This window comes from Peromyscus leucopus, chromosome 6, assembly GCF_004664715.2.
Source record: "Peromyscus leucopus breed LL Stock chromosome 6, UCI_PerLeu_2.1, whole genome shotgun sequence".
NCBI classification, from domain to species: Eukaryota; Metazoa; Chordata; class Mammalia; order Rodentia; family Cricetidae; genus Peromyscus; species Peromyscus leucopus.
Genome location: NC_051068.1, coordinates 105257581 through 105280286, shown reverse-complemented (window position 1 = coordinate 105280286; position 22706 = coordinate 105257581). Strand labels below are relative to the sequence as shown.

Here is a 22706-nt window from a genome sequence, read left to right as displayed (position 1 = left end):
TTGTGTGCTGTGGCACATGGATACCCCACACACACATATACAGTGTAATGCTTTATATAAATCAGACAACTCCTAAGTCAGAATCTTGTAAATAACTAACATTGAGTATCAGTTTATGCTGTGGGATGGTCTGTATGTCAAATCTGTTGCTCTGATTGGTCAATAAATAAAATAGTGGCCAGGCAGGAAGTATAGGCGGGACTAACAGAGAGGAGAATTGAGAGAACAGGAAGGCAGAGGGAGTCACTGCCAGCTGCCGCCATGACAAGAAGCATGTGAAGACACCGGTAAGCCACAAGCCACGTGGCAAGGTATAGATTTATGGAAATGAATTAATTTAAGCTATAAGAACAGTTAGCAAGAAGCCTGCCATGGCCATACAGTTTGTAAGCAATATAAGTCTCTGTGTTTACTTGGTTGGGTCTGAGCGGCTGTGGGACTGGCTGGTGAGAGAGATTTGTCCTGACTGTGGGCAAGGCAGGAAAACTCTAACTACAAGTTTAAGTCAGTAAATTTTAGTTTCTGTGGTATGGTTTGAAGTGGTACGTCTCATATAGACCCATATGTTTGAATCATTGATTCCCTCAGATGGTAATACAGTTTGGGAGGTATGAGGACCTTTCAGATATTGTGTGTCAATGGGACACACAAGGCTATTGGGGGTGGGGAGGATTAAGATAGGTTGACTCCATTTCTTCCCAGTTTGCTAAAATGTAGGCAAGCACCTGAAAGCTCCCAATAACAAATCCTCCCCGTGATGGATTATATCTCATGACCCACTGGTGAGAATAAATCCTTCTCCCCTTAAGTCATCTGCTAGACATTCTGTTAGAGCAACAAGAAAATAACTAATACTGAACATCATAAGTACCAAGAAGTAGAGTTCCCATGATAAGCCTGGCCATGTGTTTCTAGGTCTCTGGAATTTGTTTGTAGGAGGAATTTATAAGTTTGGAGTTACAGGCTAGAGAATCTGAGAATGCTATATGGAAAGCTTAACAGATGATTCTGAAGGGAGTGTGAAAGACCAGAATGCTGTAGAAATGAGATCATAAAGCTTCTCTCATCACGTTTCAAAGGGAACAAGCTTGCTATTGGGAATTAGCCTAGAGGCCACTCATGTTATAAACTGGCAAATCATTTGGCTGAATGCTTGCCTGTGCTGAGGACTTGAGTGTGGCTGAATTAAAAAGTAATGGACTACTTGTCTGGAGGAGGAAATTTCAAGACTAGATAGCATTCAGACTGTGGTGTGGCTATACTCACTGCATTTAGCCAGACTTACAGTCACAGCAAGATTAGAAAGTAGAGCAGAAAGAGGGCCAAAAGAAGCCAAAAATGTGCAGTTTGGTGAAGAAGGGAACATGAACCAAGTTAAAGCCACAGACAAGGTGAGCATGGACAAGGCAGCTGTAACTGTCAAAGAGTCATTAATGAGAACCTATGTACTTTCTTTACACTTTGCATGGGGAAAATTGTAAAGGTTCCTTGAGAATAAGATCTCACTCATGAACAGATCTGGAATATAAAGCAGAACACCCACTTATAGAACATTCATTTAAAAGGACAGTGCCCCAAAACATAGAACTTCCATGGTGAACTAGTAGAAAACAATTGCCTAGGGAATATTTTCTGAGAGTCAACCATGAAGGCACACAGATGGCACTGCAGCAATGGTCTAGAGGGCCAGATTACATCTTAATTAAGCAACAGGAACAGCAGCAACAGCAGAATTTACCATCACTCTACAGTACAACTTGTGTAGGCATACAGAATGCAAGAGAGAGGGAGTCATGGAGGTTTGTTCCAGAAGAAAAGCCGGTGATACCAGGTAATGGGTGGAAGGGTCAGATTTCTTGCAAGCAGGCTCTGAAAGGCTACCATGTGAAGCTATGAAGATCAAGCTTGTGTTGCTATGCAGATCTCAGCAGGATGCAAAAGCTGACATTAATGTGGTACATCTTCAAAGGAAAGTTCCAGTATCATTTAAAGCCAATCTGAAAGCAAGCACATGCATGCTGCTGGTGGGAAGGCCAGGGAGCACAGCAACCAAGTCTACTGGCCTTCGATTACTATTACAAGGAGCCTTCAGTCCAGATGGAGCTACAGGGTATAACATTTATCCCGCTGTGCTTAGTGTTTTGTGTTTAGTGTTTTGCTTTCAACTATGATTTTCTTACCCCCCTCCTTTTTTTTGGAATGGGTTTGTGTTCTCTGTGTCTTTTTATGGAAGTAAGTAACTTAAAAATATGTTTTGGATGGGGCTCACAGGCTGGGGTCTCAGAAGAGACTTTGTTTGGACAGTAAAACTTTGGTATTTTTGAAGTTGGAAAGAATGCATTTTGTATTAGGAGACACCCATTGGTTTAAACACTTGGTAATTAGCTGGTATAACTATTTTTTGGATGACTAGTATATAATCCTGTAATATTTGGCTAAAATTGTAAATTAGATTGTTTTTGAAGAAAACCTGTTTCCTTTCCTGATGCTGTGATTAAAATACTCTGACAAAAACAACTCCAAGGAGAAAGTTTATCTGACTCCCAATTCCAGACGTGAGTCCATCATGGCAAGAAAGTCAGAGTGACAGAGCTGAGAGAACTGGCTGTGTCACACCCACAATCAAAAGCAGAGAGCAGTGAGTTCATGCATGCACGCTAGAACTCAGCTTTTGCATGCTAGAACTCAGCTTGCTTTCGCCTCTCTTATTCAGTGCAGGACCCAACCCAGGGAATGGTGTCACCCACAGTCAGCATGTCCTCCTACATCAATTAGCATAATTAGGATAATCCCACACAGACATTCTCAGAGTCTTTTTAAAGTCAGGTGATTTTAGATTTTGCTAACTTGACAAATAAACCACCAATTCCCCCAGGTATCTGCAATGTTTCCAAGAAGAGATTCGAACAGATTGCAAAAAATAGAGGCCAGGGAAGTGAACCAAAGGTCAGGGCTGCTGAGATAGACTTGGAAATCATTCATATAGAAGTGTTAACTAAAACCACACATGCTATTTCCTCAAATCAATGATCCGTGCATGATATTTCTAAAGGCCACTGCATAAGCCAAAACACACATACTGTCAGCACACCAAAGAGGGAACAATTCTAGACTGTATAAGTTCAACATGTTTTTTCACCTTATAAAAATCCTAATTTTTTCCATATACATTTTCCTTCAGTTAAATTTCCTTTGTATCAGCCTGAGGTAAAATGTTAAGGAAGAGAAAACAGATGAAGTATAGTTAGCTACTGTATGACATGAAAAATGAAGAGAAAAAAATACTGCTGATTAATACTCAATATTTCAAGTATATAACTCTTTATTTTTAAAGAAACTCTCCTATACTCTCAAGATTAAAAATATCTTTAATATACAACTTTTCAATATTTGTTAGCTTATAAATTCAGAGTTAGAGGACAGGGTATTTTCAATGATATGCTAATACATTTGGAAATTTTAATTGAAACATTAAAGCAGCATTTTTAAAGGAAGAAATTATTTTAAGATTTATTTTCAAAAATTATGTGATATGTGTGTACTTGTTTTGGGTATTACATATGTGAACACAGGTGCTCAGGGTGTCCAGAAGAGGGTGACCCTGGAGCTGGAGTTATAGGTAGTTGTGAGCCATCCAATGTGAGTATTAGGAACTGATCTTGTGTCCTCTGCAAAAGCAGTACCTGTTTTTAACCACTGAGCCACCTCTCCAGTCCCAGAGAGAAAAATTAAAAATTGAAAATTGAAAGTGAAAACCTTCTTTGACTACTGAGCTTGTGTATTTTATACTAAATTAAATAACTCATTTTTCCTCAGATTCACATGTTTTGCAATGGGACTTTCACAAATTAATTACCAAAGGTTATTTGTAGAAGCTATAAAAATACTTCCTCTGTGTCTAAGTTGATAGGTTGGGCATATTTTAGAACTCAGCTTTTATTTTAAAATAACTGAAGTTGGATGCTGTAAATCTGGAATGTTATCAATTGACTATGGGATACAAACAATGGAAAATCAAATTTCCAATCTGAACACTGGGTAAGTTTTCTTCTCAACAAACAATTAATTGGCTAAGATCAAAATATACATGGACGCATGGTCTGGTTTGATGACAGGAGACTCCAGAATTGATTTGCTACACTTGAGAATGTTTCAAATCTATCTTGCTTCACTGTGTAAGTTTACAAGGTGAGGAATATGCACTAAACAGCAGCTAAAGATCAGTGATCTACTGGCAGATTGCAAGCCTCATCGTCTTAAGGGTGAAGCAAAACACTTGATCCACATGATCTGTTCCTCCTCTAAACACCTCAGAGTCTTTAAACACAATGTAATACTATGTTTTCCATTAAATGTGAGCATTTTATAAATTAACAGTTGTCTGTGTTCCCCAATTTTCCTGATGTAAAATAATCAGAAAATCAGTGTTCTAATATATCTGTGAGAATAAAGTTACCATTCAATAAGTATGAGTATTTTTGCCATTACATTTTTCATCTTTAAAATAGCTTTATTATCATGACACACACTAAAATATTTTATTCTGCTATAAAATTTTTAATCTTATAAAAAGGCATCTATGAAAACATTATTGCAAATACTATACATAATAGTAAAATGGTGAATATTCTTCCCTTATATTTGAAACCAAGGAAATATGACCATTAGTATTTGCATTCAATTATCCAGCAAAATTCCAATTTTGTGAAATAGATCAAGAAAAAAAATAAGCCATAGTGATTTTTTAGGACGGAGTGCAAACATATTTTAATTAATGATAATATGGTTACTTACTTGGAAAATCTTAAGGTATTTGCAGAAGAACTATTTGAGCTAACACTACATTTAGTTCAGCAGAGTCATAGGAAAGAAAACTATATTTGAAAAAAATTCACTTATATTTTTATATATTAACAAGATAGGAAAATAAAATACAATTTTATAATACTCATATCAAAACAAAATATTTAGGACTCATTTAGCAATAAGAAAAACCACATATTACAAACTACAAAACAGTACAGGGAGAAATAAAACTTTATAAATTTAGAGAAACAGTGTGTTAGTCTATTGGATGACTAGAAATCGTTAAGACATCATTGTAACAGGAATCTTGACAGTTCTTATTAATAAAATCAAACCCAGGGCCAGTTATTGGGGTGAAATGCTGGATGGTCAGAGAGACAGAACAAGCCACAGCTAACCTCACCTGGCCAACTTCTCAGCTGGTCTTGTTTCCTCAGACTGGAAGCCTCTGTGTCCTCATATCCGAATGGCTCTCAGCTGAACTGTGCTGCTCAAAACCTAAAAGCTTAACCAGCCAAATGCTTCTAGTTTCTGGTCTTCACGCCTTATATACCTTTCTGCTTTCTACCACCACTCCCTGGGATTAAAGGAGTGTGTCACCATGCCTGGCCATTTCCAATGTGGCCTTGAACTCACAGGTATCCAGAGGGATTTCTACCTCTGGAGTGCTAGGATTAAAGGTGTGAGTGCCACCATTTTCTAGCCTTTGTATCTAGTGGCTGTTCTGTCTCTGACCCCAGATAAGTTTATTAGGGTGCACAATATTTGGGGGAACACAATACCACCACATGTCATCTCTTTCCAAATTGGCCTATCAGCATAACCAAACCTCAATTACAACATCAGACACTTTTGAAAACTAAAAAGTGTATTATAAAACTTATGTGAATATAATTCACAGAACCAATTATAACTAAAGTAATCTTGAAAGATGCAAATATTGGAAACCTGCATTGGCAGCTTTCAAATTGTACTGTGACGATATGGAGATTTACATAATATATAGCCATCATATATATGGAAAAATAGGTAAATGAAACAAAATAGAAATCCCAAAAAATAGACCTACACATTTAAATGGCCATTTGCTTTTGAATTAAAGCAACAAAGCAATACAAATGAAGTATCCTAAATACAGCTAAAACAACTAGATATCTATATGATAAAACTGCCCTGAGCACTATAGAAAAATACTAAATGAGACAGACTACATAATGAATAAGATCTAACGCTTCAATGCTTTTTATTGGTAATATACAACAAGGCTCATCTCTCAGCTTCTAGTTTTAATTCCCTTACTCTCTGTCAGAAAAATTTTAGCTGAATTCAAATTTCCTTCCACCTATCTATCAAACTAGTTCTGTATTGAATGATGTAATTATCTGTAGAAAGTGAACTGCAAATGACTACCAGACAGTAGCAGCTTACAGTGGCAGGTTGTAAACAGATAAGTGAAGATGACCCTCAAATGAAACCTCTGAGGAAGAGATTTCTTTCTTACAGTTCCAGAGCACTGATTTCTGATGGTGAAAACTAGTTTAGTTTCTAAGTCTTAAGAATATTATCCCATGTTTCATTATCATGTTACAGAGTAATTAACATTGCAGCACATGAAATGCTCTCTGTTATTGGAGACCAATGTCATCCCAACATAGACAAGTCAAGCAGTTCTTAACAAAATAAATTTACAACACATCAGCAACAATTTGAAACTAAGGTTGGTTGGATGACTTTTACTGAAAGGCAGGAAGTAATGTTATATTCCACAATTTCCATGGAAAATATTAAATTCTAGCCTTGTCTTAATTATTTTCCTAGTGCTGTGACAAAGCACTGTGAACAAGGTAACTTAGAGAAGAGTTTATTGGGCTTACAGTTTCAGAGAATGAGTCTATGACCATCATGGAAGGCAACATGGCAGCAGGTAGGCAGACAGGCCCATATAGCACTGGAGCAGTAGCTGAGTTTATATCTTGAGACAACAACCATGAGGCAGAAAGAGTTACCCAGGAATGGTGTGGACTTTTGAAACTTCCAAGTCCAGCAGCCCTAGTGACACATCTCCTCCAAGAAGGCCATACCTTCTAATCCTTCCCCTAAAGTTCCACCAACTGGGGACCAAGTATTCAAACATATGAGCTTATGGGGGCCATTCTCACTGAAACTACAAGATTGTTACTGGAATGACTAAAAAACAAGACTTTATTTACACAGATATTTAAACACATTTCTCATGAAGACATTGCGAAGACCTGTAAAACTCAATGTCTTCTTTGTAAAAATAAATGAAAAAAAATCTATAAAATGTAAAGGACATTAAAAAGCAAGAGAATTTTGTTCTTAATCTTATGCTGTGTTTCCATCAGTGACACTTTGATCAAATATAGACAAATGTGACTTATTGAAGAAATGTGACTTCTTTACACAGACCAGCTGATGTTCATTGTCGTGAGAGTCAGAGCTCTAAGACAAGGACAGAAAGCTAGAACTTTTCATGAGATAGTAGATATAATCTCATTGGCAAAGTAATGCAGAATGTAGCCTCATATGGTACAATTCAATGTTCAAAAGATACTGAAAAGAAAAAGAAGGCAGGATCATTTGGAAAAGGATAAAATAGAAAATTTTTCTTTTGAGTCACCAACTTTCTGTCTCAGTTCTCCTTAAAATTTTATTTATTTATTTAGGTATTTGAGTATTTTACCTGCATGTATGTATGTATGTATGGGCACCACATGTGTACTTGCTGGCTGCCACAGTCAGAAGAAGACATAGGATCCCCTGGAACTTTAGATATTCTTAGTGTTAATGCTATCTCCAGCTCCAGATAGGACCACTCACTCCAGGGAGCCATGAGCCTGGAAAAGTAGAAGCCTAGAGAAGATAAGCTTCAGTGAACTTGAATACCCTACAGCCATTTTCTCTCAGTCCAGAGGGGAGCAGCTCTCCTGGCCCAGCAAAAGGCCTGCAATTGCCAGAAGAACAATCTTTCATTTGGATCAAGGACTCTCCCGGGAGTGATACAAACACCCTTGCCACATCACATCCAGTTCTGGTCACAGTCTGCTTGGCTCACCTCTGGCATCAGCTAGGAGACACCTCCTGCTTGGCCCTAGTACTGTAACATTAAGTTCAGCAAAAGGCTTAGCTCAATTTTGTTTGTTGTTTTTGTTTTTTAATTTATCTCCTTTTGACTGTTGCAAGCCAGGTGAGCTGGGAACATGGAGGCCGGAGAGCAGATAGACAGTGAAGAAGTGGCAGTAGGAGGGGCACCAGGAGGAAGACTGAAGAGATCTAGAGAGCCGCTGAGGGCAGAAACAGCAGGAAACTAAGGTGGCAGAGGTGGAATACAGAGAAGGCGGTCAGGGGCCATAAGCAAGAGTTACCCCATTAGCTGGGAGAACTAAGCCAGATTGCAGCCAGGCCTCACTAGTCACTGGAGATCTGTAACTAGCCTCTTTTCAGACACCGAGCATCTCTATACCCTAAGCCAAGGAGCTTTAACACTATCTGTGAGAGGAGCTTCAGAGTCCAACCTATAAGGCCAGCCAGGAACTCCAATGAGAGCATGTGTTTCCTGCTGCTGTTGCTTAGAGCCGAGGTTTTCACTTAGCTGTCTGCTAAGGGCCAGACTGCCAGCAACCAGAACACAGAGCAGGGACCTCTAACCTGAGCACCTAGAACCTCTCTCTTCTGTATGTTGCTGCAGCACTCTGTAAGCAAGTTCCCCCAAAAGATGCTTCAGATGGACCATCTTGGTATTTGGCACTTCTTTCTTTGAAATTCTAAGTGACCTTGACCTCTGGATAGTTAGGAGCTTTTCCTTGTGTCCCTTGCCATCAGGGTTGAGAACTCCAGCCACAGGTTCAGGGGATGAAGTAGATAATTACAAAGCATAAAGACTCACGGTAAAGCCGGGCGGTGGTGGGGCACGCCTTTAATCCCAGCACTCAGGAGGTAGAGGCAGGCGGATCTCTGTGAGTTCGAGGCCAGCCTGGGCTACCAAGTGAGTTCCAGGAAAAGGCGCAAAGCTACACAGGGAAACCCTGTCTCGAAAAACAAAAACAAAAAAAACAAAAACAAAAACAAACAAAAAAAAAGACTCACGGTAAGCAATTTTTGTTAGTTTAATATAACTATTTATACATTGAATCCTTTATAATTTAAAAAATATTTTTGGGTATATTAATGAAATACTTGTAATAAAAAATTAGATAACACACTATTCTGAATAAGAAAACTTAAATTTCTTGAGTCACTGAAATAATTAAATTCCATCATGAAGTCCTACCCAAGTTATGATTATTCCTTCTGCCTCTTCCTCAACATGGCCTTTACTTAACAAAGATCACTATTCACCTGGGGCTACTGGTGCACACAGAGAAGCTACCATAGCCCCTTTCAGGAAAGTAATCTTGGCTAGTGGAAATTCTCAGAACTAAGATGTCAAATATTTCATATATGTACAGTCCACTGAGGACTTCTTTTCAAGTACTTTGTAGAATGTACACATTGAATTTCTATGTAGCAAGTGAATTAAAGTTCTTAAAGTAAAAACCTACATTGAATTTTACCATTACACAAGAACAAAAGAACTCAATGTCCTTCAGTGTCTAGTGCTCCTTTGTTGGTGGATTTTCACTCTTCACTGCTTTGTCACGTGTTCTACAGTACCTCACAGGCTTCCTTTCCCGAAGCAGGTCTTCCAAACTCTGCTCACAGTGCTCAGCCACTACCACCAGTCGTTCTAGAAAAACAAAGCAAACCTACTTTATATTTAACACACTTTAACAATAAGATCATATAGCTCTCTAAAGTCATTAACATATAACACCAACAACAGTATTTTAAAGTATTATGTATTTCCACTGTGTGTGCATGTGTGGTCAGTTTTCCTTACTTCTACCTGGCTTGCTCACCTCAATCTCCTCTATAGATCAGCACCCCATCTACCCAGACTGAACTGCTACCCATCTTCTATTCATAATTCAATTCATTAGTCTTCTTACTGTGCTTTCTCCTCATCTACTACTTTCTGAGAAACTACTACATTTTACCCCAAGCCTGGAACTCTCTTCAACTGCAGACATTTAGAACACACCCTTGGCTTCAGTATAGAACTCACTGTCCAGCTGGATCTGCAGCTCAGCTGGTAGAGAGCTTTCTTAGAATGCACAGAGCCCTGCACTGAATCACCAGCACTTCATAAACCAGGGTGGTGGCACATGCCTGGAATTCTAGCACTGAAAGGTTGAAGGGGAGACTAGAGCTTGCAAGGCCATCCTTAGTGATAAACTGGTGAGAGGCCAGTATATTGGACCCTTATCCAAAAAAACAAACTGAAAATGTCACTAGCAACTCAGGAGAAACAAGGCAACTTATAATTTTTCCCTTTCTCAAACACTCACACAGAGTCCTGCTATTTCTATGCCCCAGTTGCTTCCAGAGTCTGCTATTTTTATGCAGAGTTTATTCCACCTGCTGCAATCCAGGTCTAAGCCAGCATTCTCTCATTCTCTTCTCTAGTTTCCACTACATATTTCTCTCATCAGCTTTTGGGCATTTTCATCCTTTGGGGAATTACACTTGGGGTCCCATATCTAAATGATCTTCATCTTAACCTTTTAAAAGAACTTCTGTATTACATTTATCGTGTGTGTGTGTGTGTGTGTGTGTGTGTGTGTGTGTGTGTGTGTGTGCGCGCGCGCGCGCATGCTCATTCCACTGTGTACTCGTGGAGGTCAAAGGAACTTACAAGAATCAATTTTTTTTTTCTGTCATCATGTGGGTCCTAGAGATCAAATTCAGGTTGTCAGGTTTGGTGGCAAATGCTTTATCTGTTGAATCATCTTGATAGCCCTTTTAAAAAGGAATATATTTATGTATTCTGTGTATAAGCAGTTCATGTACATGTGTGCCTGTATGGGCATGCCAGGGGTGTGTGCTGGAGGTCAAGGAACAACTTGTGGAAATCAGTTCTTCCCTTCCATTATATGGATTCCGGGATCAAACTCAGGTGTAACTGAAGTTATCCTGTTCCTGCCTGGCTCCAGCGGCCCTACAGTCACTTGGAACCAAGTAAACACACAGAGGCTTATATTAATTAAAACTGTTCGGCCATTAGCTCAGGCTAACTATTGACTAGCTCTTACACTTAAATTAACCCATAATTCTTATTTATGTTTGGCCACATGGCTTGGTACCTTTTCTCAGTTCTGCCATCACATCTTGCTTCTCATGGTGGCGGCTGGCAGTGTCTCCTGACTCAGCCTTCCTGTTCCCAGCATTCTCCTTTCTCTTTGTGCCACCTATACTTCCTGCCAGGCTACTGGCCAATCAGCACTTTATTTATTAACCAATTGGAGCAACACATTCACAGCATACAGAGCGAAATCCACAGCACTTAGGTTGTCACCTTTTTCCACTTTTTCCACTCAGCCATTTTCCCAGCCCCCTTCATTTCAATCATGTTACATGGTGCTTAAAAACAGATTATTTTTCTGAGGTGAAAATGCTAATATTACCATTTATTATCGCATGATCTTGGGAAATTTACTAATCTCTCTGTGCCAGTTTCTTCTAAAGAGGAAGAAAACAATAATGTCTACATCACAGCACTGTGGTAAGGGTGAAATAAATTCAGATAGAATTAGGACTGAGAAGATGACAAAAACAGTAATGCCTCTATCATAGCGTTATGATGAGGGTGAAATGAATTCACATATAAGCAGGATGGAGAATAGTCCTGGCACAATGTCAGCACTGTTAGCTTTTACTGTTATTCAAGATTCAGGTCTCTGTATGATAATGAGTATTCAGAGACGGGTAATGCCTGGGGGGGGGGCGCTCACCAACCTAAGACAGAGTACCTGTGTGTCCTGGGCAGTCGTCTCCATGACGGGTAAGGTGACCTGCTGATGTCCCATGCAACCTAAGTCAGAAGCTCATTTTCTAGTAAAAGGGGGACCTGCAGGGCCCTGGTCCCCGTTTTGGGTAACTGTTACCTTGCTTGCTGACCTTGACATTGATATTCTCCCTATGCTGATTCCCTGCCAGGTTCCACCCTCCTGAATGCTTACGGGAAGTTCCTTGTCTGTGTATCCTGAATAATGGGCGTTAACAGCTTAGATGCAAGATTGTAAAACATAGGTAGCGAACTTCTGCCCTCTGAGGTTCTCCTATTGTGCTGTAAGCCTGTATTTAAGACCTTTTCCCTCCTTCAATAAACAGCATTCGGCAAAAATAAATAAATAAATAAATAAATAAATAAATAAATAAATAAATAAATAAATAAATAAAAATTAAAAAAAAAGATTCAGGTCTCAGTAAACATGACTTCCTCAGGATTTTTTGGATTCTCCAGAATTGATTCACTAGTATTATGATGTATTCTACACAACACTTTTCTTTTGTATCACTTACTTAACTATAAAACTTGGCATACATTTTTACTTAGTGCTATTTTTTCTACATAGATGACACATTTTGAGATAGCAGGAACCATGTTGGTCTTGTTTGGAACCGCAATACTAGTGTCTACAGTTCACCTGAAACATACAGGCACATACTAAAATTATATATGTTAAATTATAACAGGGCAAGACAGTGAAAAGGTTCTTCCATCCTGTATTCTTCCTGAGGCCATTTCAGGTTTAACCTAGAATTTGATCTCTTTGATGGAGAATCCCATGAAAAATTATCCAACTCTGTTCTAGGAACCCAAGGTCAGGATGTCCCAGTTAACTTATCTTAGCTTCTGTTAAACTGCCTGTTTGTGCAAACCTCCTCCTCCAGTTAGCTGCTTATCTTAGCTTCTGTCAAATTGCTTGCTTATACAAATCCCTACCCCCCCCCCAAGCATCCTCACCTCCCACCCTGAAGCTGTCAAACTGAATGCCAAGATGGGCATTTGGCAGGGCTACAGCTGGGTCCCTGAATACCTGGGTATAGTCCCAGAAGGCTGGAATAGAGAGTTTCAGTTGGCTATAAACTGTGTCTGAGTGGTCATCTCTGATGGGATCCCCATAACAAAACAAATTAATTAGAGCAAAGGCATAATGGGGACATCAGAAATGATGACAATCATCTGAACAGATTTGTTCTATGTTGGAAAGTACACACTTATGTTCTAACTAAATATAATACCTTAGCAGTATTGAAATTAATACACATCAGAATTTATTAAAATATACATACTTCATTTATCAGCCATTTACAAATAGATATGTATGTCTTTCCATCTGAAAGAGACTTATCTACTATGTGCCATTAGGCTGAAAATTTTTAGGCTTCCTCTGAAAACACCTTCAGTGTCTGTCAAGGCTTTAAGATTCTATAGAATTTTAAACACTGTTTTAGTAATGTAGAGCCATAACCCTTGGCAGAAAATCAGCGTTTCTCCCAGAGGTAAAAGAGTATATGCTGAAGGAATATTTCCATTATGAACCTCTTTTTTTAAAGAACTCATTAGAAGTACACATTCCAAAATTCTGGATCTATTTGAAAATAGTTTCTGTTTGTTATGAAAGCAATCTGGCTGAATAGAATAAACGGTTGGTTTGGGAATCATAATGTGCCAAATAAAAATCAGCAATGTAGTGGCATTATTTATAAATAACAAATATGCAAGTTTGGAGAAATGGCTCAGCAGCTGAGTGCATACCGCTCTTCCAGAGGACCTGAGTTGGGTTCCAATCACCCATATCCAACATTTCACAGCTGCCCATCACTCCAGCTCCAGGGGTCTGAAGGCACCTGCACTAATGTACACATAACCCCCACACACATACATGTAATTAAAAGTAATAAAAATAAACATTAAAATTAAAAACAAATTCCTTATAACATAAAGGAATGTCTGAAAAGCATGAACTAATCTGTCTAGCAAAACGCACTGCATGTGGTTTCCCACAGTGCATCTATCGAGGACTGTGTGCTTTCAGTCAAAGAAACTGAACATTAATCAGGAAAGAGAACAGAGAACCTGAACAGGAAAAGGTAGAGAGAGAGAGAGTGGGGTCCAGAAGGATGGCTCAGAGACTAGAGATGCTCGTCATGCAAGCCTGGTGAACTGAGTGTGATCCCTGGAGCTCATGTAACTGTGGAAAGAGAACTCCACACCATTGTCCCCTGACCTTCCACATGCATGCCCCAGTACACGTGCCCTGACAAGTGTGTATCCCTATTCATACATGTATATCATGCACACACATGCAGAGTCACAGAAAAATATAAAAGTTCAAAACAGAAAGTTTTAAATTTTTTAACATAAAAATGAATTATGAATGTCTTGTAATATGGTGTTATCAACATTCCTGCATCATTTTTGTTATTCAAAGTAAAAACTAGCTTATTAGAGACTAGCTCATCACCTTTAAAATGTGATATTTAAGTAAATGTTTTAACAGTAATGCCAACAAAGAAAAACTGATTCACAATAGTGTAGGTACCAGGATTCTGCAACAGTCAGTTTTAAAAGTCAACTGCAGTCCTCAGGCATTTGAACAAACTCTGGTCTATACAAATCAATGAAGAACCATATGAACGACTGTGTTCCTAAGAACGCCCTTAAGAAAGCTTATCCTAAACAATCTAGGTTCGTGATGCGCCAGTTAAATGACCTTGAGACAGAACGGAGGACTCCCTGGAAAAGCAGCAGCCTCAGGTCCTGCCCAAATTTGGTGTCTCCTTGATGATATGCCTTGTGCTTTGGGTTGGACTAGCAAGAATCTTGCATTCCAGTTCCTAGCACATAATCTCTTCATACACACACACCCCTACAAGTTCTTTTCTGTGACAGAACACTGACCGATTCATTCATTTAGATTGAAATTTATAGGCTATAGGTACAGAATAAATTATAGTATGTTCTTAATAATGATATTTATTCTGACTAAAATTTCAAATTTATGTAGCAAAATAATTTTTCCTTCATTTCATCTCACTAGCAATTACAGAAGTATTTCTAGATAACTAATACCAACCACAACAGAGCACACTACCACTTAAAATCTTCATTGTACTTCTAAACTCTGCTGATATTTCAATTCAAAAAAAGGTTAAACTTGATTAAAAAAAATCTGTATATTTAAGTTTTATTGGTTTCATTTAACTATATAGCATTGGCTTTTAAAAAATAAATCATGCTTTCAAGTTCTAATAAGATGTCTATATTCTTGACATTAAATGCATTATCCAAGAAGTAGCATCTCCCACCAATTTGGAATCAGAAAACACTGAAAGTCTGGCTTCTATATGAACCTAACATGTGAAAGCATAATGTAAGAAAATAGGCCACATGTCACAACTCCATGTACAAAGAAAGGAAGTGCTCATGGAAGAGTCACAAACAACAAAATGTGTGCATATCAAGAATGAAAAAGAGGAAAGCATACATCCAAAAATCAAAATTCTTCATGAGACAATGAAATGATGTTACACCAAAGTCATATGACTTGAGAAGTATGTGCTGTTGACTAAGGAGGCTATAAAATGGAAACTTCAATTCTCAAATTAGATGCCATGAAAATGACTGAAATTCTTCAGAATAAGTGGATTTCTAAATAAGCACTTATTATAATTCAGTTATTTACTCCTTATGCACACAAAAGTTTTGGGCACCGAACTGCCAATATATACAAGAAATCAAATCCTCTAGTTTCTAGTCATTGATATTTCAGACCAGGCAGACAGGCTTATGATATAGGAATCTTTAGCATGTCCATCTCCTCTGTGACCCTCCTTGAGAGAACTGCTGAGATCTTAAAGTTGTAAAATATTATTTTAAGGTGTGTTACTTTTGTTTATGTTGCATTTGTTTAATGCTGTGAAACTGTGTTACTGTGCTTGTCTAAAACACCTGATGGTCTAATAAAGAGCTGAACCGTTAACGGCAAGGCAGGAGAAAGGATAGGCAGGGCTGGCAGGCAGTGAGAGAATAAATAGAAGGAGAAATCTGGGAGGAAGAAGTAGTCAGAGAAGGAAGAAGACTCCAGGGGCTAGCCACAGCAAGCCATGGAGTACGAGTAAGATTTACAGAAGTAAGAGAACAGGAAAAGCCCAGAAGTAAAAGACAGATGGGGATAATTTAAGTTAAGAAGAGCTGGCAAAAAAACAAACAAACAAACAAACAAAAAAACACCAAGTCAAGCTAAGGCCAGGCATCCATAATTAAGAATAAGCCTCCAGGAGTGATTTATTTGGGAGCTGGGTAGCGGGTCCCCCCAAAAAAGAAAAGCCAACAACAACATCTTAGAGCTGTGAATTTGGGAAAAACAGAGTGACTACTGACAACGGTGGTCAGGGCAGGAGACTAAGCAGACTGTTGGTCTGGCTCAAGGTAGACTGTGGTATATAAGGGGATCCTCTTCTGTCTGGCACTGATAACCAAATGAGGTTCACAGGCGAGGTTTGTAAGAGTGATCCTCACAAAGGGTTCTGCTTTGCAACAGCACAATTTTAGTGCTGACAGGGACCATTTGGTCAGAGGAAATAAAACTGGAGTGGGGTAAAGGGGCTCGAGAATGACACAGGACTGATGAATTAACCTTGTGACAAAAGGAGGCATACGAAAACTAGTCAGAGAGCAAGGCCTGCATTATAGACTGTGAAGCTCCAAAGAGTTCGCCAGATATAAGAGGAAGAAACTAAAGTCACTTTAAGAAACAAGAATGAAGTTCTAGGAACTAAATAAGGTGGTAAGGGTCTGAGGAGAATGTTCTACTCAATATGGTCACCAGCCGAGGATAACAATAATATACTATATTGCTCAGGTTTGCTTGGAGTGATTTGGGACTGGGAAATCCTGCAACTGCAAGGTTTTTCTTTAGATGCTCTAACTGAACTACATGGGAGTGTCAAGGGTAATTGTTAAAACATGCAAAGAATGACAGCATCTATTCTTTGTTGGATGATGTAAACATCTGTAAATGATTCTCATAATTTTCCAACATCAATATTGTTGAAACTATTTTAACAACTAGAGGTTGTTAGAGGTTCCTTACTGGTTTTTTTTTTTTTTTCTTCTTGCAAATGGCTGGAAATATCTACTCTCTACTCTAGGGATAGTTATCATTAGTCTCCTGGTTATCTTTAAGCCAATTATAATCAAACTACCCTTTCTTCCAGTATTCTTCAGAATTAAGTTTAGCACTCATATACTACATTAGCCCAAAGCTTTTATGTAATATACAAATGGAACACATATAGTGGTCCTGACTGTAGGTCTCTTAATTAGCAAATATGTCATATGGTATAAAACTAGGTTCTGGTCAGATCACACACAAATAAATTATTAATTAAAAAATAAAACAGTTTGGAGTAGATTCTTTGATTTTACTTATGGAGAAAGGAAGCAGAATAAGATATAAAGTGAGCAATATTGATAGATTTACAGTTTCTTCAGGTGGACTATCAATTTGTAGGCTTCCCATAGGTCAGGGCAAAGAAGGAAAACTATGCACTTCTGTGACTTCACAATGACGGACAACTGCTGAAATTCGGGAAGTGCAGCTGCTGTGGGCTTCATGGTGCTATACTACTGCAGAAGGTGAAGGGTGCAGAGCTGTCTTTTTACTAAAGGCAAACTTAGGACATTCTTACAGAGGAGCCTAGCCTTACTGCTTCAAAGACAGCTTTCTTTCAGGTCTGCCCTCCAAATACATGTAGAAAGAAACTCTTAATAGTTTTCACCTGAAAGATTAAGCCACGCCAGACAATAATAATCTTTTACTAATATTTGCTGAAACAATAAGTTAAAGGCAACTTTACACCACAAAAAGCTCAAAAAAAACTCATATATTTCAATATGTAGGTATGTTTATATTTACATACATTCATACAGTCATGTGTGCATACATATATGTGAGTATGAAAAATCAAATATAATCATCTACTAGATAATTGCTATTTTTTACCATGATCTCCCTCACCTCTGGCTAAGCTTTCTAAAAGCACCTAAATATTCAAGGTACTAGGTATACAGTAGAGCTTTATAGTATTAAGGGACCAAACAGTCTGAATGATGCTGCTATGGCATTATTATAGCCTTATAATGACTTTGAAAGTGTTCATCAAGTAACAAAATTTATTTTTGTATGTATTAGTATTTATCTTTTCTTATTTTCCTCTATGCCATCATGTTCTCTGCCTCAATCTCCTTATCTGTAAAATGTGGTGATATTTTATTTGTATGTTAATAAACAAAGTTTGCCTGAAGATCAGAGGTCATAGTCAGCCATAAACAGATGTCAGCCCTTAATCTGATCACATGGCAGGTAGAGTCTCTGTGTGTTCAAACACAGCCAAGCATGGTGACACAGGCCTTTAATCCCAGTACCAACCATAGAGACCTGGAGGTCTGTATAGACAGGCAGTGATGAGGAAGTGATGTGGCTGGGCTTAGAGCCAATAAGAAGGCAGAACAGGAAGGCAATAAAGGCTCAGGTTAGACAGGAAGAAGCTCTCTCTTAGGAAGCTACAGAGACAGCGACGTGGTGAGCTAAGGTTAGTTTGCGGCTACTGCTCCGATTTCTACGGCTTGCATCTCTGTATTTGGCTCTGTGTTTCTTATTTAATAAGACTGTTTAGAAATTTGCCTACAGAAAAACAACACTGTAACTGTTCCTGTTATATAGTAGTATGATGAAGATTTTTAATTGTTATAAGTAAACATCTAGACTATTGCTTAGCATGTAATAAGAAGTCATAATGAGAGCTACTATTACAAAAGAATATTCTGCTCATAGCCAACAAAAAAAATATTCACAGAGCAAATACTTTTAAAAGAAATGAACTTGCCAGCTTCAAGTACAGTTTAGCATGCTTTTCAGAAAAAGTAAGTATTTATGAAGGTATTCACCATTAGGTAGAAACATATGAATAGATATTTTATAGAAAAAAAATGTTGAATGTCAGAAAGCATGAAGGTTTGACTTTGATATATTTTTATATCTCCAAATTATTTTATGTCAGCAAATCAGGCACATTTTACTAAAGGACATTTAAGATAATCTTAAGACACAGAACTTCAGCCTGCCATTAAGATTCCTAAACAATTCTAGGACGACAAGCACTGTCATCATCAGCAACTTCAGGTTTGGAGGAACCTCACAACGGCAGTGCACCTGCTGTCACAAGACGTCGGCTTTCACCCAACTACTTTAGTTCAATATAAAAAGCAACCGCAACAGTGAGAAAACAATGACTCCCTTTTCATTTTCAAACTTAGTCAAATTTACTTTGAAACATTAAAAAGCAAGTTCATGAATGCATGTCAATACATTTTGACTCTGCATTTAAAACTGCATCGTGAAACTTGGACCAACAGCTGTGGAGCCTGCATGGGACCGAACTAGGCCCTCTGCATACGGGAGCCGGAGACAGTTGTGTGGCTTCGTCTGTTTGAGGGGCCCCTGGCAACAGGATCAGGATCTATCCCTGGTGCATGAGCTGGCTTTTTGGAGCCCATTACCTATGGTGGGACACCTTGCACACCCTTGATGCAGGGGGGAGGGGCTTGGTTCTGCCTCAACTGAATGTACCAGGCTTAGCTGTCCCTCCATTGGAGACCTTACCCTGTTGGAGGAGGGGATAGGGGGCGGGGAGGGGATGCTGGAGGAGGGATGAGGGGGGATCTGTGGTTGGTATGTAAAATGAATAAAAAATTTCTTAAATAAAAAAGAAAAGAAAAAATTGCATCATGAATTGAAGCAGTGAACATAAAATAAAAAAAAATAAATAAAAAGAAAGAAAAAAAAACACAAACAAACCAAAAAACAAAACTTACCATGCTTTCCCCTAGAAATATCCACATATTGACACAGCCTGGGATGGGTGATGGTCTTAAGGATTTGAAAGCGACCTAAAATTTTGATGGAATTTGGTGTGAGAGGAAGTCCATTGCTCCCACAAACATCATGTGGAAGAGCTGAGGCAAAGAAAGTAAAGGCACCCATGTCAGCATCCTTCAACGGAAACATTTCTGAAATCCTGGGTCCTCTAAGATGACCTAGAAAAGGAGATAATTTTTATATGACAGACTGACCCAACATTAATCCAGTACTTTCTCATTTGAAAACTAATATACAACTCGGAAAAAAAAAAAAAGCCATACCACTCTGAACTCAACTATAAAAAACTCAGTTTAAAAATTTCAAGACAATATATGAAAAAGAAAAACCCAAGCCTTTATATTGCAGCTCAAAATCAAATTCAAAGATTTTCAATACTGGGAGAGGTGACTGGAATTGGGGGGCATTTGGGGGCATGGCAGAAACCTAGTGCAATGGAAACTCCTAGGAATCCACAATGGTGACCCTAGTGAAGACTGCTAGTAATGGGGGACATGGAGTCTGAACCAGTCATCTTCTGTAACCAGGCAAAACTTCCAGTGGAGGGACTGGGACATCAACCCAGCCACACAACTTTTGACCTACAATTTCTCTTGCCTGCAAGATGTGCTGGGGTAAAGATGGTACAGAACATGTGGGAGTGGCCTTCCAATGACTGATCCCATGTGTAGCTGGTTTTATTAACTTTTATTATTTATTAACTCTCTGGGGGCCCACCAGTCTCCTAAATAAATATATGGAGACTTCTTCTTACTTAAGAATGCCTAGCCTTAGTTTGGCTTGTTTCTAGCCAGCTTTTCTAACTTTACTTAAATTAACCCATTTCTCTTCTATGTTTTGCTCTGGGATTTTTACCTTTCTTTATTCTATATGTCTTTCTTCCTGTTTTTCTCTGTGGCTGGTTGTGTAGCTGGGTGGCTGGCCCCTGAGGTCCTCCTCTCCTTTTCTAGCTCCTCTTCTTCTCTTCCCTAGATTTCTCCTCCTACTTATTCTCTCTGCATGACAGTCTTGCCTATCCCTCTCTCCCGCCTAGCTATTGGCTGTTAAGCTCTTTATTAGAGCAATCAGGGTTTTTAGACAGGCACAGTGACACAGTTTTACAGAGTTAGACAAATGCAACAGAAAAGAATGCAACACATTTTTGCATCATTAAACAAATGTTGCACAGCAAAAAACAAATGTAACACACCTTAAACTAATATTCCACAACACTCTGCCATGAGAGGGAGCCCATGCCTGACACTGCTGGGAGGGCTAGGAACTGGAGATTGGATCGTCCAGAGACTTAGGATAGAACTAAACATGACTGGCAAAAAAAATAAATAAATAAAAGTCAACGAAATAATTCCTAATGACATTCTGCTGTACTCGTAGACTGGAGCCTAGCATAATCATCATCAGAGAGGCTTCACCCAGCAAGTAGAATGAGGAAGGATTATAGGAGTTGGAGGAGTCAAGGACACAAGAAAATAGCCCATAGAATCAACTAACCAGGGCTAGGCTACACCAGCTAATTAGTGATAGCTCTGTTTGCTTACAGATGCCATTGGCTTTCAAAACTTAAAAGCCAAGTACCCATAGCCAAGTGCACTCAATGACCAACCAGCAAAGAAACTCCAGACCTCAATCTGCTTTGGGCACCATTTTGACAATTTTTGTGAATTTGTGCTCTTTATAACAAAAAGGATACACTCATAGTGCCACCACAGACACAATTATGCCCAAATTAGGGCAGAAGGAAGGTGGCAGTCTTAGTTCCCAGGAAACTCACTTTCCTATGAAACATTTTGATGACAGCATAAATGTACATCACTTCATATCCCATTCAAAACCCAGGCCTCAGACTTGCTCTGTAAGAGGCCGTTAGAGCATGGGCTCCTTCTCTGTTCATTGGTAGCTGAATAAAATCTCCTGCAGCTTTCAGATCCTAAGGACCTGCAAACTTGGTAACACAGATGAATTTGTTTTCTGTGGTGATGTGGAGAGCCACTACTATTCTCATCTTATGAAAGGAATCAAAACAGATTCTCAAAAGTTGATATGAAAATAGTTATGATCTGCCGGACGGTGGTGGTGCACGCCTTTAATCCCAGCACTGGGGAGGCAGAGCCAGGTGGATCTCTGTGAGTTCAAGGCCAGCCTGGTCTACGGAGCGAGATCCAGGAAAGGCGCAAAGCTACACAGAGAAACCCTGTCTCGAAAAACCAAAAAAAAAAAAAAAAAAAAAAAAAAAGTATTAGTTATGATCACTATTCCAAATCTTGTAGATGCTGTGGGCTGACTTAAAAAAGCAACAGTAAAAGGACTAGAATTTTAATTTCTTCTTCCTTTTTTTTTTTTTTTTTTTTTTTGGTTTTTGGTTTTGGTTTTTTGAGACAGGGTTTCTCTGTGTAGCCCTGGCTGTCCTAGACCTTGCTCTATAGACCAGGCCGGCCTTGAACTCACAGAGATCACCTGCCTCTGCCTCCGGAGTGCTGTAATTAAAGGCGTGAACCACCACTGCCTGGAACTTCGATTTCTTATTCAATAAACAAATCCCAAATTACATAAAGTTATATCTAAATACCAGGCTTGAAGTCATAGGAAAGATGAAACACAACTGCGGCATGTTTTCAGCTATAGATCTTAATCACATACAACTGAAAAATCAAACAAGTGATTTTCTGATATGATTCAGAAAGATAAACCACTAGCAAGAATAAAAAACATTTCATTATTGCTCTACTTCTCAGGTGCACATAAAGCTCACAAACAGAAAACATACATGTATGTGCTCACACTAGGTGACTAGAAGAAGATGAAAAAATAAAATGATGAGGTGAGAGATTACAAGACGAAAGCGATGTGAGGAGTTGGTTTGTAAAGTTTACTCAGGGGATACTTTGAAACTTCTATGTTAAGTCCGACGTTTTTGTAGCTGCTGGACTGCTAAGGACCACAAACAAGACACACTCTTTCAATGAACAAGACACAATACAAACCCTCAAAGAGCTTGGAGAGGAATGACTCAAATGAGGAGGAAATGTCAAAAATTGGGGGGAGGGGGAGACG

At 38.8% G+C, this 22706-nt stretch overlaps 1 protein-coding gene across 4 annotated transcripts in view; it reads right to left on the bottom strand.

The window, feature by feature from the left end:
• Tbck (TBC1 domain containing kinase) overlaps positions 1-22706 on the bottom strand; it is a 167974-nt gene that overhangs the window by 144770 nt on the left and 498 nt on the right. For all 4 annotated transcript variants that reach the window (XR_005091850.1, XM_028857027.2, XM_028857016.2 and 1 more), the window contains exons 2-3: positions 19592-19813; positions 9481-9553 (exon numbers count right to left, since the gene is read on the bottom strand). Coding sequence is in view for 3 of the 4 variants with exons in the window: in XM_028857027.2 (XP_028712860.1) it covers positions 9481-9553; positions 19592-19784 (266 nt within the window). In the remaining variant the exon portion in view is untranslated. The remainder of the gene's footprint in view (positions 1-9480; positions 9554-19591; positions 19814-22706) is intronic.